Below are 15353 nucleotides of genomic sequence, written 5' to 3' on the forward strand. Positions count from 1 at the left end.
ACTAAAATTGTTATACCACCTATGTTGCAGGCAAATTAAAGCTCCCGCTCTCTCGCGCTCTCACCACTCTTAAACCTTACCCACTGATAACATTATCAGACCTCCCTGTTCCCTCGATTATGTTTTGCCCCCCTCTCAACTCACCCCTGTTATATTCCTCTGTTCGATCCCCTAAGAATATCCTGAACTTACTCTGTCTTATATAATTCTTCACAATGTAACCCATAATTGTACTGCAACCAACTGCACTTCCATCTTTTACAATGTATTGTAAGCCACACTGAGCCCGCAAATAGGTGTGAAAATGTGGGATACAAATGCAAATAAATAAATAAAGCGATTTACAACAAAAATAATCACACAATAAAATCAAAGAAAAAGAACGTCAATTTATGGATTGGAAAGAACTAACTAACTAAGTCCATGCAAACATATGACACTCATTCAGACAATTAAACACACACACAAAAAAACCACGCATACAAAGACAAGAGAAGTCAAACAAAGTTCAGTTAAAAACAAATATACAAAAAGTATTCTGATAATCCTGGTGTGTCATTGCAAAATCAGTTCAATCCTCAACTGCAAAAGCCTGTTGGAAAAGGTGGGTTTTTAATAAAGCACAGAAAGACATATAGGACATTTCGAGCCTAAGGTGTTGTGGTAACGAGTTCCATAATGCCAGTGAGGTAAAATACAATGCATTGGAACTAGTAGGATGTGGAAGTCTCAGCGAGTGAAGAGTATGTGAGGCAGATCACCAGGGAAGCAAGATAGGCAGGGGAACCATTATGGAGAACCTTATGAGTTAAGGTGAGGATTTTAAATCTAATTCTGAACTCAATGGGTAACCGATGAAGCTGACAGAGAAGTGGTGAAATGTGATGAAAAGATGTGCGAAAGAGTATACGAGTGGCTGTGTTTTGTAACATCTGCAATATTTTAAGGTTAGTTTTTGTAATCCCTGCATAGACAATATTGCAATAATCATATCTGGAATGAAGAAAGGCATAGAACAGAGAGCAGAATACTTCAAAATCCAGTACACTGCAAATTGACCACAACTTACATAACAACCTATATAACTTTGTAAGTTTATATGATTTGAAAATTAGCTCCTATGTCTCTTTCACTCCTCAGGTCAGTTGGAACTGAGTTGGTAAGATGTGTCCATTTGCCATGCTACCATTGTCACTAAATCAGTGTAACCCAGGTCTCACCCCTTACTAGCTCAAGTAAGATCTAGGTCACAGAGAAAACGCCATTTATTTTCTCTCTCTCTGGTCATGGTGTCACAGGGGATCATACACTGCACTTGAGTCCCAATTTGCCTGCAGTTGAGCTTGTGAGTGGGTCAATAGTCTGGAATAGAGATCCAGGGTGTTGGGATTTTACTGGCTTTTCCCCCAGTCTTAGCCAGGAAGAAAAGAGAGAGGGATCTACTTGATAAGGCCCTGTAAACAGTTACATTTGATAACTTGTGTGAAGCTATATGTCCTGATCTTCCCAGGTACTTTTTATGGTATAATATTTTTATTGATGACAAATTAACCAATACATGTACAGAGAAACATTGTCTTGAGTAATACAGATTCCATTGTGTGAGCATACTTACAAGATAATAAGAGATATATGTCATCAAACTTTTAACATATAATCTGCCCCCCTTACTTCCTATCCCCTCCCCTCTAATAACAAAATGTTAAGGCCTACTACAAAGATCCAATATCAGACATTGCAGAGACACAGATCTCCATTCAACATGCTGGCCAGGACATTCTGATTGCTCACTCCCTACTAACCAAAAACATTCCCCCCCCCCCACCCCCAATATAATCCCAAGAAACAGTTAAGTGAACTAAACAAGGAGCGAGGAACCTGGACTCTTATAGTTCCTCCCAGGTACTTTTTAGAAAGTAAACAAATGTTTAGTTAGTGTTATCATTTATCCATATTTCAGTTACCTGTTATTGTTTGTTGATTGCACTTTTTATGTTATACTGGTTAATTTTGAAGACAATAAACAATTTTCAGTTTATTGCTTCTTTGTTTGGACTGATGAAGAATCATAGTGGTTTTGTGTGTTGGATCTGTTAGTGCTTTCTGGGAACTGTGGGACCACTGAGAGTGAGACCTCCAGTAACCTAGAAATCATTGGGGATAATTTAAGAGCGGGAGGCAGTTGGGATCCAGTCGGTGGGAGGAGGGTGCTAATGTACAGCACAAGCAGCTGTTGCAGGTGGACCTGAGCTGTGCTAGGGACAGACCCTCTAAGTGGCCATGGGGTAACCCCAGGCGGGTGGCCAGGCGTTTCATGACACACCCATAGGAATATAATGGGTGTCTTAAGAATCAACTACACACTATAGTGAGGTGAGAACTGAAAAAGTGCCTACCGCTGTTCAAATACAAAGTTCTCAAAGCAAGAAAAATCTTCGTGTATAGATTGACAGGAAAGGAAAAAGCCTCAAAAAGCTTCAGGGATATCTCCAGGGATATCTCCCTTTAAAGGTATTATACCATATCAAGGCTCACCAGTTCATCATTGGCATAAAAAAACTTCTGATGTCAATTTCTTAGCAATCCTACACGTAGAATAAGTACATAAGTAATGCCACACTGGGAAAAGACCAAGGGTCCATCGAGCCCAGCATCCTGTCCACGACAGCGGCCAATCCAGGCCAAGGGCACCTGGCGAGTTTCCCAAACGTACAAACATTCTATACATACTATTCCTGGAACCATTTAGTAGTAGTTTATGGACTTGTCCTTTAGGAAACTGTCTAATCCCTTTTAAAACTCTGTCAAGCTAACCGCCTTCACCATGTTCTCCGGCAATGAATTCCAGAGATTAATTATGCATTGGGTGAAGAAACATTTTCTCTGATTTGTTTTAAATTTACTACACTGTAGTTTCATCGCATGCCCCCTAGTCCTATTATTTTTGGAAAGCATGAACAGATGCTTCACATCCACCTGTTCCACTCCACTCATTATTTTATATATTTATTTATTTTAGTTACATTTGTACCCCGCACTTTCCCACTCATGGCAGGCTCAATGCGGCAGGCAATGGAGGGTTAAGTGACTTGCCCAGAGTCACAAGGAGTTGCCTGTGCCGGGAATCGAACTCAGTTCCTCACTTCCCCAGGACCAAAGTCCACCACCCTAACCACTAGGCCACTAGGCCACTCCTCCACTCCTATATACCTCTATCGTGTCTCTTTTAATCTTCTACTTAGCTTAAAATTGCTTGGATTGCTGTCATTCAATATCCATTCCAGAAGTATAGTATTCGAGCTGTCTGCATATCGGGTCAGGCCTATGGTTCATCTAACCCAGCATCCTGTTTCCAATAGTGGGTAATCCAGGCCACAAGTACCTGACAGAAACCCATTAATTCACCTTAGTAAAAAGACCCCAAAGTTCTTTCCTCCCTTCCCCTGAAGCACCTCTTTGACTAGACAAGCCAAATTCTGAACTCCCCCTAAAGGTTTCCCCAACTCTGATTCCTCCCAAATGCCCTCCTTCTTTCCCCATTCCCCCTTCTGGGCCTACCTTGCAAATTCTAGGAGGTATTGGGCTCAGGGTAGGAATGATTCCCAGTGCCAGGATGAAAATGGCACCAGCAGCTCCTACTAGTATTGTAGTACTAATACTATGGGGTCAAGCTGCTGTAAACTGGATGTTCGGCAAGCATTTGCGTGCAACTAATTATTATGTATCCTGTGGTACCTAATATTAACATATATAGTAGCATAGTAAATGGTCCATCCAGTCTGCCCAACAAGATAAACTAATTTTACATGGTATGTGATACTTTATACCCGAATTTGATTTGTCCATGTTATTCTCTGGGCACAGACCGTAGAAGTCTGCCCAACACTGTTCTTGTACTAAAAGTTCTGAAGCTAGCGTCAAAGCCCCTTAAAATTTACACTCCAGCCCATCCATATCTATTCAGTCACGATCGGGGCGTAGACCATAGAAGTCTGCCCAGCACTGGCTTTGCTTTCCAGTTACCCAATAATGTAATGTGCATTATTGCCCTTTAACACCCATTAAGGAGCAATTAACTCACATTAAGGCTGTAATACACCTGAATAATTGCTCCTTCTTCCCATACTCCGAATTTCTGTAAAAATGAAGCATATTTAGATTGTAAGCTCTTTTGAGCAGGGACTGTCTTTTTCTATCGAGTGTTCAGTGCTGTGTGTGTCTGGTAGTGCTATACAAATGCTAATAATTTATTTTTATTACATGTGTACCCTGCACTTTCCCACTCATAGCAGGTTCAATGCGGCTCACATATTATATACAGGTACTTATTTGTACCTGGGGCAATGGAGGGTTAAGTGACTTGCCCAGAGTCACAAGGAGCTGCCTGTGCCTGCAGTGAGAATCAAACTCAGTTCCCCAGGACCAAAGTCCACCACTCTAACCACTAGGCCACTCCTCCACTAATAATACTAAAAATAATCTGTGTCTCCACAATCTGAGAGCTCTGTAGTGCTGCTAGATTTTTTTTTTTTTTGTGCTGCCTCACAGACCCAGATACCACAGACTAAATGGGAGGAAAAAAGGATATATGTATTAAAGACATGTGGTTTTGAGTTCCTCAGACGTCACTGCTTGTGTTGAATACCGCTTCGTCATTGTTAGGCAAAGAAAGCAGGGCCTAGTAGTAGTCAATGAATCATCACACGGAAAAGAGACAGAAACTTCAACTCCCAGAATGCTGAGGGCAAGCTATGGCCCACCCTCTTCGGGACAGCCAATGGGTTGTCAGCACAAGCGCAGTGGCGTTTGCCGTTTGTGCGTAGTGGGTTCTACGCAAGCGCACTAGAGTTTGCCATGGCGCGGCGGTGTGTTCGACGCAGGCGCAGTGCAGTTTGGCCGGTAGTGCGTTGTCGGTTTCTCTTTGCAGCCTGGGTCACGACTAGACCGATCGTATCATGTTCCTGACGCGTTCCGAGTATGACAGGTGAGTCGGGACCCGGACTATTACAACTGTGGCTCACCCCTCCCCCCCACCGTACCTTCTCTAACCCAGCAATACCAACCCCCCCCCTCCCCACACACACACAACTTTCCATTCCTACCCCGGTATTCCCCCCACCCACTCTCTCCTACCCTGGTAATCCAACCCCCCCCCCCCCACACACACACACACACAACATTCCCTACTACCCCGGTATTCCCCCCCCCCCACCCTCTCCTACCCTGGTAATCCAACCCCCCCCCCCCCACACACACACACACACTGTAACTCCTCTAACCCAGTAATACCAACCCCCCCCCCCCACACAACTTTCCATTCCTACCCCGGTATTCCCCCCCCCCCACTCTCTCCTACCCTGGTAATCCAACCCCCCCCCCCCCACACACACACACACACACACTCTAACTCCTCTAACCCAGCAATACCAACCCCCCCCCCCCCCCCCCCCCCACACACACACACACACACACACACACACAACATTCCCTACTCTCCACCCACCCACTCTCTCCTACCCTGGTAATCCAACCCCCCCCCCCCCCCCCCACACACACACAACATTCCCTACTCTCCACCCACCCACTCTCTCCTACCCTGGTAATCCAACCCCCCCCCCCCCCCCCCACACACTGTAACTCCTCTAACCCAGTAATTCTAACCCCCCCCCCCCAACATTCTCTACTACCCTGGTATTCCCCCCACCCACTCTCTCCTACCCTGGTAATCCAAACCCCCCCCCCCCCCCCCACACACACACACACACACACTCTAACTCCTCTAACCCAGCAATACCAACCCCCCCCCCCCACACACACACACAACATTCCCTACTCTCCACCCACCCACTCTCTCCTACCCTGGTAATCCAACCCCCCCCCCCCCCCACCACACACACACACACACACACACACACACACACATTCCCTACTCTCCCCCCACCCACTCTCTCCTACCCTGGTAATCCAACCCCCCCCCCCACACACTGTAACTCCTCTAACCCAGTAATACCAACCCCCCCCCAACTTTCCCCTACTACCCCGGTATTCCCCCCCCCCCCCCCACTCTCTCCTACCCTGGTAATCTAACCCCCCCCCCCCCCCACACACACACACACACACACACACACACACACACACACACACACTCTGAGAGTGATGAGGGATAGGTTTACTGGGGTAGGAGGGGAATGAGTGATAAGGAGAGTTAGGATTCCCGGGGTAGGAGGGAAACATTGTGGGGAGGGGGTTTAGGATTACTGGGATAAAAGAGAAAAGATGGGTGGGATGACTGATGGGGGGTTAGGATTACATACTGCTGTCCCGAATGGAAAGGAAATTCCCCTATGTAATCCTAACCCCCCGGGATCAGTCATCCCACCCATCTTTTCTCTTTTATCCCAGTAATCCTAAACCCCCTCCCCACAATGTTTCCCTCCTACCCCGGGAATCCTAACTCCTTATCACTCATTCCCCTCCTACCCCAGTAAACCTATCCTTCATCACTCTCCTACACAATTTTCCCCTTATACCCTGATAATCCTAACCCCCCCCCCCCCCCATCAATCATCCTCCCTACAAGTTTACCCTCTTACCCTGGTAATTCTAACCACCCAATCAGCCACCTCTCCACTTCTACCCTGGCTATTCTAACTCTCCCCCAATCAGTCATCCACCCCTACCATAATCCCCTCACCCAACTAAGGGTAAGGAATTTAATGCCTTTGATATACTGCTTTTCTGTGGAATATAGCCAAACAGTTTACATATTATATCGAAGTACTTTCTCTGACACTGTCTTGTGATCTAAGAAAGCTTTTTGGTAGCTGGGCTAATGCTCTTTCCTTTCCGTAATACTCTTTTGCCAACAGTGTTGCCCTCCCCCCCCCCCCCAATTTAAGGTGACTCAGCTAAATATTTTAGCAGTGGCCTCTGAGTGTGACACATGGGATAGGGAACCTGATGCTGAAAGGGAGATTTTTAAATTTAAGTTTTAAAGTATGCCCTGTAGGGACAACAGAGAAATTAATTGAATTGATTATTTCTAATCTGGCCTTATCCAGCATGGAGCACAAGTGAACACACATAAAATCAAATTAGCAAACCACAGAATCAAATTACAAAAATAATATCAAATACAATTCCTTTGCTTGGCCAGTTTGAGGATTAAAGACCTGAGGCTTTGAGGATGGGTTAGTTGATCCTCTTAGCAATTTGATGAACATCTGCAGCATAAGTACATAAGTATTGCCATACTGGGAAAGACCAAAGGTCCATCAAGCCCAGCATCCTATTTCTAACAGTAGCCAATCCAGGTCACAAATACCTGGCAAGATCCCCCCAAAAAGTACAAAACATTCTATACTTCTAAGCCCAGAAATAGTGGATTGTCCTCAAGATGTCAAACATCTAGAGGGAACACAAAATATCTTAGAAATAACCATAGAATATGCATTAGCAAGCTACAAAGTTCTGTATTTCTCTAGTAGAATGGTAGGTTAAGTTAAAAATTCTTAATTCTTAGCCTGAAGGGCATGCTTCATAATGCAATAGAAAATTCTCCTTAATAAAAGATGTAGCAGCAGCTTGAGAAGAAGTTACTGACTCTGGAACCTCAACAGCCAATAATCTAGAATCGTGTTCTTGAAGTTTCACAATTGAATCGTTTGCTCCAAAATGCAAAGAAAAGTCTATCAAATGTCTTTCGATGATACTTCAGTAGAGGAAGAAATAAGATTTTGTAAATGCATTACCAACTCCTGTAGCTCTTCTGCACTAAGGACCTATTGTTTCTCCACTTTGATTACCTTAGAGCTTGCTGTTGTGAAACCCAAGACCATAAATAAAGTTCCAATCATTTAGAATGAGCCTCACAATTATTGTTTTCTCTTACTGAGCTTTTCATCTATGTTTTAAAGATGCAGCTCTCTAACTACTAGATTGTGAGGCCACTAGGGAGAAAGAGAGTAAGTACCTGCCTATAATAAATGTAAACTTCTTTGGTCGTATCATACAAAGGCAGTATGTCGAATCCCTGACCATTTTACCTTTATGTCCTGACACCTTGCCTTATTAATCATTCATTAGCTAATAAGGTATTTGTTCTGCTCAGTTACTTTCTTGGTCATTAAGGATTTTGCCCAGAAATTTGAGTCTGATCTGACTTGCTGAGAGAAGTTGCCGAAATTCTCGTTCTTTTTGAGCTGCTTTTTGACCTTAAGAAAAGGTGACCCAGATATACCCAGTCTTTTCCTTTCGTTTTACTCTTCAGCTGCTGCAATTTGTTTTCTTGTTGCAGGGGTGTAAACACCTTTTCTCCAGAAGGGAGATTGTTCCAGGTGGAATATGCCATAGAAGCTATAAAGGTATGGTACCTAACAGTAACTGTGTGTGTGCCTTGCACAGCTTTGCTTGAGAGATGAGTCACATTGTAACTCTAACCTCCGTCACTGTGTGAAAGTGAAAGCTGAGATTCAGTGCAACTGACAATGGGCAAAAAAGGTGGAGTCTGCCTATGAAAGATGCACTGGACCTGCTTGGTCCCATTCTGCTGCTGTTATCTGAGCACTGGTCTTTGCTGTCACATCATTCCCAGTTCCTTAGTGCTGAATTTATATATAAAGTGCAGTGTTTCTTTCTGTCATTCCAGTGGCAAATGCATGTGCTGGTAACTTTGATGGTTCATTTTCATGAAAGTAGTCCGAAACTGGAAGGCGACAGAGGGTAGCGGAGTTCACTCTGAGGAATAGGGCATAACCAGTGATGTGCTGCAGGGATTGGTCCTTGGTCTGGTTCTTTTTTTAAGGGCTGTCAGGAGAGGTTTGTCTGAAATAGGGTAGATACCCAGGAAGGTGTGAATAAAATGAGAGACGATCTAGCGAAACTTTATAAATGGTCTAAAATTTAATGCAGGGTCCAGGAAAAACCCCCAAAACAAATCAAGAGTTGTACAGCAGGCCTCAAAAAATTTGAATTAAATCTAGGAGCCATCCCAGAAACTTAAGAGACTCTCTCTCTTCTCCTTTCCCACCCCTCCAACTTTGTTCATAGTAAATTTTGGGGGTGGGAGAGGGAGGTTCTTTTCCTATTCTGTTTCTGTGGGCAAGAAAACGTTAGTAAATCAGGCCCTTAGGCTGCTTCTTCAATCATTGGCAGAAGCCAATAGTCTTCCTTCCCAGTGCATGCTGTTGGCTGTGTGGCAGCACCCCCTTGAGAGGTGAAGCAAAGAGGCAATTTGTCTCTGTTTCATGTATCCCCATTGCCCAGGTCCCCAGCAGTTTGTCTTTCTAATAGTACCCCCCCATCCTTCACCTAGTCTCTCTCTCTCGTACTTGTTCAGCCTTCATCCAGGTTCTCTCTCTCTCACATATGTCAGTCCCAGAAAACAAATATACTTTGGAGTCTGCCACCTGTTCCTCTTGTTTGAGGCAGCTCTGCAGATAGTAAAGCAATGTGTCTTGCTGCTTCATTGTGTGCCCCCTGGTCCTGGTATTTTTGGAAAGAGTAAACAAGTGATTTTTTTACTTGTTCCAAAAGTACAAAGAATAGGGGACACTCGAGGAAGTTACATGGAAATACTTTTAAAACAAATAGGAGGAAATATTCTTTCACTCAACAAATGGTTATAAGCTCTGGAACTCTTTGCCGGAGGAGGTGGTAACAGCGGTCAGCACATCTGGGTTTTAAAAAGGTTTGGACAAATTCCTGGAGGAAAAGTCCATAGTCTGCTATTGAGACTGAGATGGGAAGCAACTGCTTGCCCTGGGGTTTGTAGTATGGAGTGTTGTCATGATTTGGGTTTCTGCCAGGTATTTGTGACCTGGCTTGGTCACTGGAAAACAGAATACTGGGCTAGATGGACCATTGGTCTGACCCAGTATGGCTACTCTTAGGCTCTTATGATTCGCCTCTACCTGTTCCTCTCCACTCATTATTTTATAGAGCTCTATCATACCTACCCTCAGCTATCTCTTCTCCAAGCTGAAGAGCCGTAGCCTCTTTAAGTACATGGAAGTAAGAAATTCCAGAAGTTCGATAAGCTGACTCTTCTTTTTGGAGGTATCAAACAGGGTAAACGGCCTTTAAGACTAGTGTCGCATGTTGGCTCAAAGAAATAATTTCTTTAGCTTATAAAGAGGAGTGGCCTAGTGGTTAGGGTGGTGGACTTTGGTCCTGGGGAACTGAGGAACTGAGTTTGATTCCCGGCACAGGCAGCTCCTTGTGACTCTGGGCAAGTCACTTAACCCTCCATTGCCCATGTAAGCCGCATTGAGCCTGCCATGAGTGGGGAAAGCGCGGGGTACAAATGTAACAAAACAAAAAAAAAAAATCTGGTACTTTTGATAGCACCTTTCACCTGAGGAGTTGCAGCATCTTGGGCAGAGTCGCATATAGTGATTCCGGTGGATATTTTTTTTTTTTTAATTTCTTAAGTTTTAACAAATCATAATATTCATTTTGAAATGATATTACACAAAACATTCACTATTATATGAAACAAAAGAAAAAATCCACAAAATCAATTCTTTCTATCGACCACATAATTTAGGTAAACAATCCAAGATTTAAGGAAAAGAAAAGAAAAGAAACAGATGTTCCATCATTAAATCAAGACTTGTATCATGCCCGGAGGGTTAACTCAAAGCTGCTATACAGTGTTACATTATGGTCCTAAACTCGCACAGAAATATCCTCACTGCTTACTAGGAGATTTTCCAATTGTTTGGGATAAAAAAAACTGATACTGTTTTGTCTGAAATATTATTCTACAAATACAGGGAAACTTCAAAAGAAAATTAGCCCCCAGCGCAATAACTCTGGGTCGCAAAGAAAGAAACATTTTACGTCTCTGTTGTGATTCCCTTGATAGGTCTGGAAACACTTTTATTTTTGAACCCATAAACATAGAATCTAAATGACTCAAAGATAATTTTAGCACAGCATTCCTATCCATCTCCAATGCAAATGTAACTAGCAAAGTAGTTCTTCGTGTAATCACTTCAGCTATCTCTTCTCCAAGCTGAAGAGCTGTAGCCTCTTTAGCCTTTCCTCATAGGGAAGTCGTCCCATCCCCTTTCATTTTCGTCACTCTTCTCTGTACTTTTTCAAATTCCACACAGGCATGGCAGTTTGATTTAGCAAAGGATCGTATTCCATTAATATACCTCATCTGTATTTGTATCGGCACATGCTGAAAGGTTTGGATGACCCCTGAGGCAGGTTCACAAGCCGAAACACGGCCGTGTTGGGTCCAATACATGTTGACTTTGTGACTACAATAAAGATTCTTGCATTTTGGAAATCCTCGCTGTTTTTGCCTTGCTCCTTCGTTCGTGGTTACACATTTGTGAGGTCTTGGATTTTGTCCTACTTCTTTTGTTTTCCAATGCAAATGTAACTAGCAAAGTAGTTCTTTGTGTAATCACTTCTAGTGATGATTCTAGGAAGCCTGTCAAATTCATTGCACCCTGAGAGTTCAAATTATCTGGTATTTTACCAGTAACTTGTAGGTAAAAAGCACGTGTAATTGGCGGCAATGAATTGTCGGGCATTCCCAGAATATCAACTAGGTATTTCTTTACCATTTGGATTGGTGAAATCAATGGTGATCTAGGAAAGTTTATAAATCGTAAATTGAGTCTTTTAGTTTGATTTTCCAGAAACTCCATGTGCCTCAAAGCAAAGTTCTTTTCTTTAATCAAAGTTTGCTCCACCAACTCCATTTTACCCAGTTTTTCAGAGAGAACTTTTATCTCAGCAGCTTGGGTTTCGTTAACTTGTATCTGTGCTAATGCTGACTCTGCCAAGACTTTAATTGTCTCAGTATTTTTTGATATTAAAGTTTGTAATGCAGAGAAGGTTGTGGAGTTCAGGTCCCAAAGTGACTCTAATGTCACTACAGCCGGTTTTTCAATTTTCCCCATTATAATACCGGGAAGAGGTGCTTTTGTAGCTTGTTCCAAGATACTCACAGTTCCAGACATTGCTGTGTGAGCCGATGTCATCTCTTGTCCACTCAAACTTCCAGTGTTTGTCCCAGTTACCAGCAAATTCCCTCCCTGAACGCTCCATTGTCCATATGGGGTTGAAGTTACAGGACTTGCCTGGAAACTCTCTGTTCCTGGTTGAGGGGGCGCTGCACGTATCACAGGGCTTAGAGAAGCCCCGTTTATACTGTTGGCCGACGTCGATGCGTTGGCTCCAGCAGCAGGAGCAGAAACCTTCTCCGAGCCGGGTACTACTGCGAACCGCTCCAGCGTCGTCTGCAGAAGCTGCGGTGTCCCGCCAGGGACCGAGGGAACTTCCCTGACTTTACCCCTTCTCTTTCCCATCACAAGGATGGGTAAGACGCTTTCAGTGAAGATCGCTAGAGCAGTGTAAGCAGGCACACCTGCCGACGCAAATCACACCATCGCCATCTTGGATCCCCTCCCCGGTGGATATTGTAAAGTTGGAACATGGTTGTCCTTTCACACTTTGCCAAACAACATAGATTGGATGTGACTGAAGGGGAACAGAGACTGCATTTGGGACTGAGGTTATTTGGGCAGGGATTTCGGCTTCCCATCCACCTTAAGGACGTCTTTGCTACATCCCACAAGTTCTGGATTGGTCTGTTAAGAACAAGGAAGGAGAAATGATTTTTTTCTCCCTTAATTTTCGTACCTATAGTCCTATCTGACCAGAGTCAGTCTGAGTGATCTGCTATTCTTTAAGTTCGTCTGTTATTTGAATGATTTTTTTTTTTTTTTGAAGAGTGCAGTTTCTCATGTTTGCAACCTTCTGTGTTTGAGTGGTAGTTTCCACATAGTGCTTTTTTGTTTTTGTTTGCTCTAAAGGAAATTTGTAATTTTGTTTTGTTTCAGTATACATAAGAAACATGTTAATTGTCTCCACTGTTTTGTCACTTGAAATACCAAAAACCTAGGTTACTTGGGGGCTCGTTTTCAAAGCACTTAGCCTTCCAAAGTTCCATAGGCTTCTATGCAACTTTGGAAGGCTAAGTGCTTTGAAAATATGCCTCTTGGTGCCCTTATAGGGCAGGCTATTCTATGTTTCCATCTGCTGGTAGATGGGCGAAAATCTACAGATTCTGAACTGGGCTTAGGACGAAAGGAAAGAAAATTAACAGATAAAAAAATAATTCCTCCACAAAGAAGCTAAGTTGTCGTTAATCTTCTGAAACCAAATCAAAACGTCCTCTCAGGTGAACATGCTTGACAGGAAAGAGAATAAGAGTTCGGTATAGGTACTTTGATGGATGTATATACCAGAAGATTAAGAATTCAGATTCTGCTAACCCACCCTGATATTAAAATGAGTAAAGAAAATGGAGACACTGGGGGGGGGGGGGGGGGGGGGGGGGGGGAGAGGAGAGGGAGAGGAGAGAAAGGGACAAAGACTTGAAGCAGTCTAGAGGAAGGCGACAAAAATGGAATGGGTCTTGTGTCAAAAGACATATGAGAAGAGACTGGAATAGAGACCTGCAGGGAAGTGGGGTTTCCATGGGAGCCCCCTGCAGGGCTGCGGTACTGCTATGGGAATCCCCTCCAAGTTTGCGGGATTTCCGTGGACGTGTTTGCCAACCTCACTCTCACCTACCACCAAATGTTGTGACTCCACCCCTTTGGGCACGCACAAGAGTGTTTGGATAACTTTGCCCCAGGCTGCGAGATCAGTGAAGTAGTGTGTTCACTCTTCCCCTCAGTTCGGCTTGTCTCGCGGGCCCTTGGACGTTGGGAACGCAGGCATGCGTAAGGAGGCAGAGCAGTGCGAGAGGGAAAGACTGCACATTGTGTATCACGTGCGGCAGCATGGTGGATCCTCAGCAATTGCGGGAGCTGCAGGCACTTGTGTGCCAGTGCTGATGAGTCCCGAACTGCACTTCGTCATGGAGTGGGTGGAGAGTTGAGAGAAGCGTGGCGTGTTTTCCTGAGGTGAAGAAGGATGGAGAGCACTGGCTGTCGGTTATCATGGTGATGGTGGTGGTCTGTGTGGATGTGTACCAAAGCTTATTCAAAAGCATTGAAAGTTACTGTGCCTGCACCTGGGAGATAATGTCTACAATTTGTTGCAACTGGAATCATACCTATTTCTCTTGCACAGGATCTTTTGAAACTACGCATGCTATTTCCCCGTCTACCTTTTCATGCCCCATGTCAGGCCTTGTTTGCTTTCCAAGCAATCCTGCCTAAATGAATTGAGCATGCAGAAAAGTGACTGATCTCTTTCTGTAGTTGCTGCTCCTTCTCCCTGTGGAGACGAACAGCAAATTAAGGTTTACCTGACAGGAACTTGAATACTCGGGGACGATTAGGCGCTGTGGACAGGATTCAGTTTTGAGCTTCTCCAAGCTGCTAGAAAAACAGTACTATTAGCAGATGTCTTAAGAACTTACAAATTTTGTAGCAATTTTGTGACATTTTTATAGTTTTTCATTTTTAAAACTTTGATAGAAATGTTACTTTCTACTATTTGTGCCCAATTTCTTTGATCTCTTTAGGGGGAAAGATTTTGGCCATTGGTACTTGAAACTGAGGAGGGGAATATGGAAGAGTAGAGGGATCTTAGGCAGGATGGGTTGAGAAATTGGAGATGTAGTGGAAGAGAGGGAACTGTGAAATGGGAGGAATGATCCCCTCACTCATTTGTCAGTGGCACACGTTTGTCTTTGTATTTTAATTAACACTCAAAAAAAAAAAAAAGTACTTCTGAATGTTATGGGTACAGGTGGGGAGGGGTTAGATTTCTGTCCCTGTGCAACTTTCTATACTGGAAGACCTGAATATATATACCATAGAGCAGTGTTTCCCAAGCCCGGTCCTGGAGTACCCCTTGCTAGTCAGGTTTTCAGGATATCCTCAATGAATATACATGAAAGAGATTTGCATATAATGAAGTCAGTGTATGCAAATCAAGTACATGCATATTCATTATGGATATCCTGAAAACCTGACTAACAGGGGGTACTCCAGGGCTGAACTTCGGAAACACTGCCATAGAGGAAAGAAGGGACAGGGGAGATATGATACAAATGTTTAAATACTTGAAAGTAGGGCTGCATTTTGATTTAAAATTTTAATTGCGATTAAAGTCAAAGCATAACCAGCTGTTCGGGGGGAGGGTGGGGGAAGGGATGGACAGGGGGGACATGCATTTCCTCCCCCCCCCCCCCATTAGATATTGTACCTTTGCTGATGGGGATGCCAAAGCCAGTTGAAGAAATCCACTGCCAAAGCTTCCCCTTCTCCAAGTGCTGCCTCAGAAGCGAGGAAGTCAACGGGTGCCTCCAGCCACTGATGAACTGAGCATACTTAAGGAGTGCAAGTGTTGGTGGCTGGAGGCACCCCGCTGAC

General features: G+C 43.9%; 1 protein-coding gene across 1 annotated transcript in view; it reads left to right on the top strand.

Annotated features, from left to right (window-relative positions):
- Nucleotides 1-4876: 4876 nt before the first annotated feature.
- The window catches only part of PSMA5 (proteasome subunit alpha 5), a 33786-nt gene continuing 23309 nt past the window's right edge, over nt 4877-15353 (top strand). Inside the window, exons 1-2 of the mRNA XM_030221628.1 lie at nt 4877-4984; nt 8297-8363. Coding sequence (XP_030077488.1) covers nt 4956-4984; nt 8297-8363 — 96 coding nt within the window. The 5' untranslated portion in view covers nt 4877-4955. The remainder of the gene's footprint in view (nt 4985-8296; nt 8364-15353) is intronic.

The sequence above is a fragment of the Microcaecilia unicolor genome, chromosome 12 (genome assembly GCF_901765095.1).
Source record: "Microcaecilia unicolor chromosome 12, aMicUni1.1, whole genome shotgun sequence".
NCBI classification, from domain to species: domain Eukaryota; kingdom Metazoa; phylum Chordata; class Amphibia; order Gymnophiona; family Siphonopidae; genus Microcaecilia; species Microcaecilia unicolor.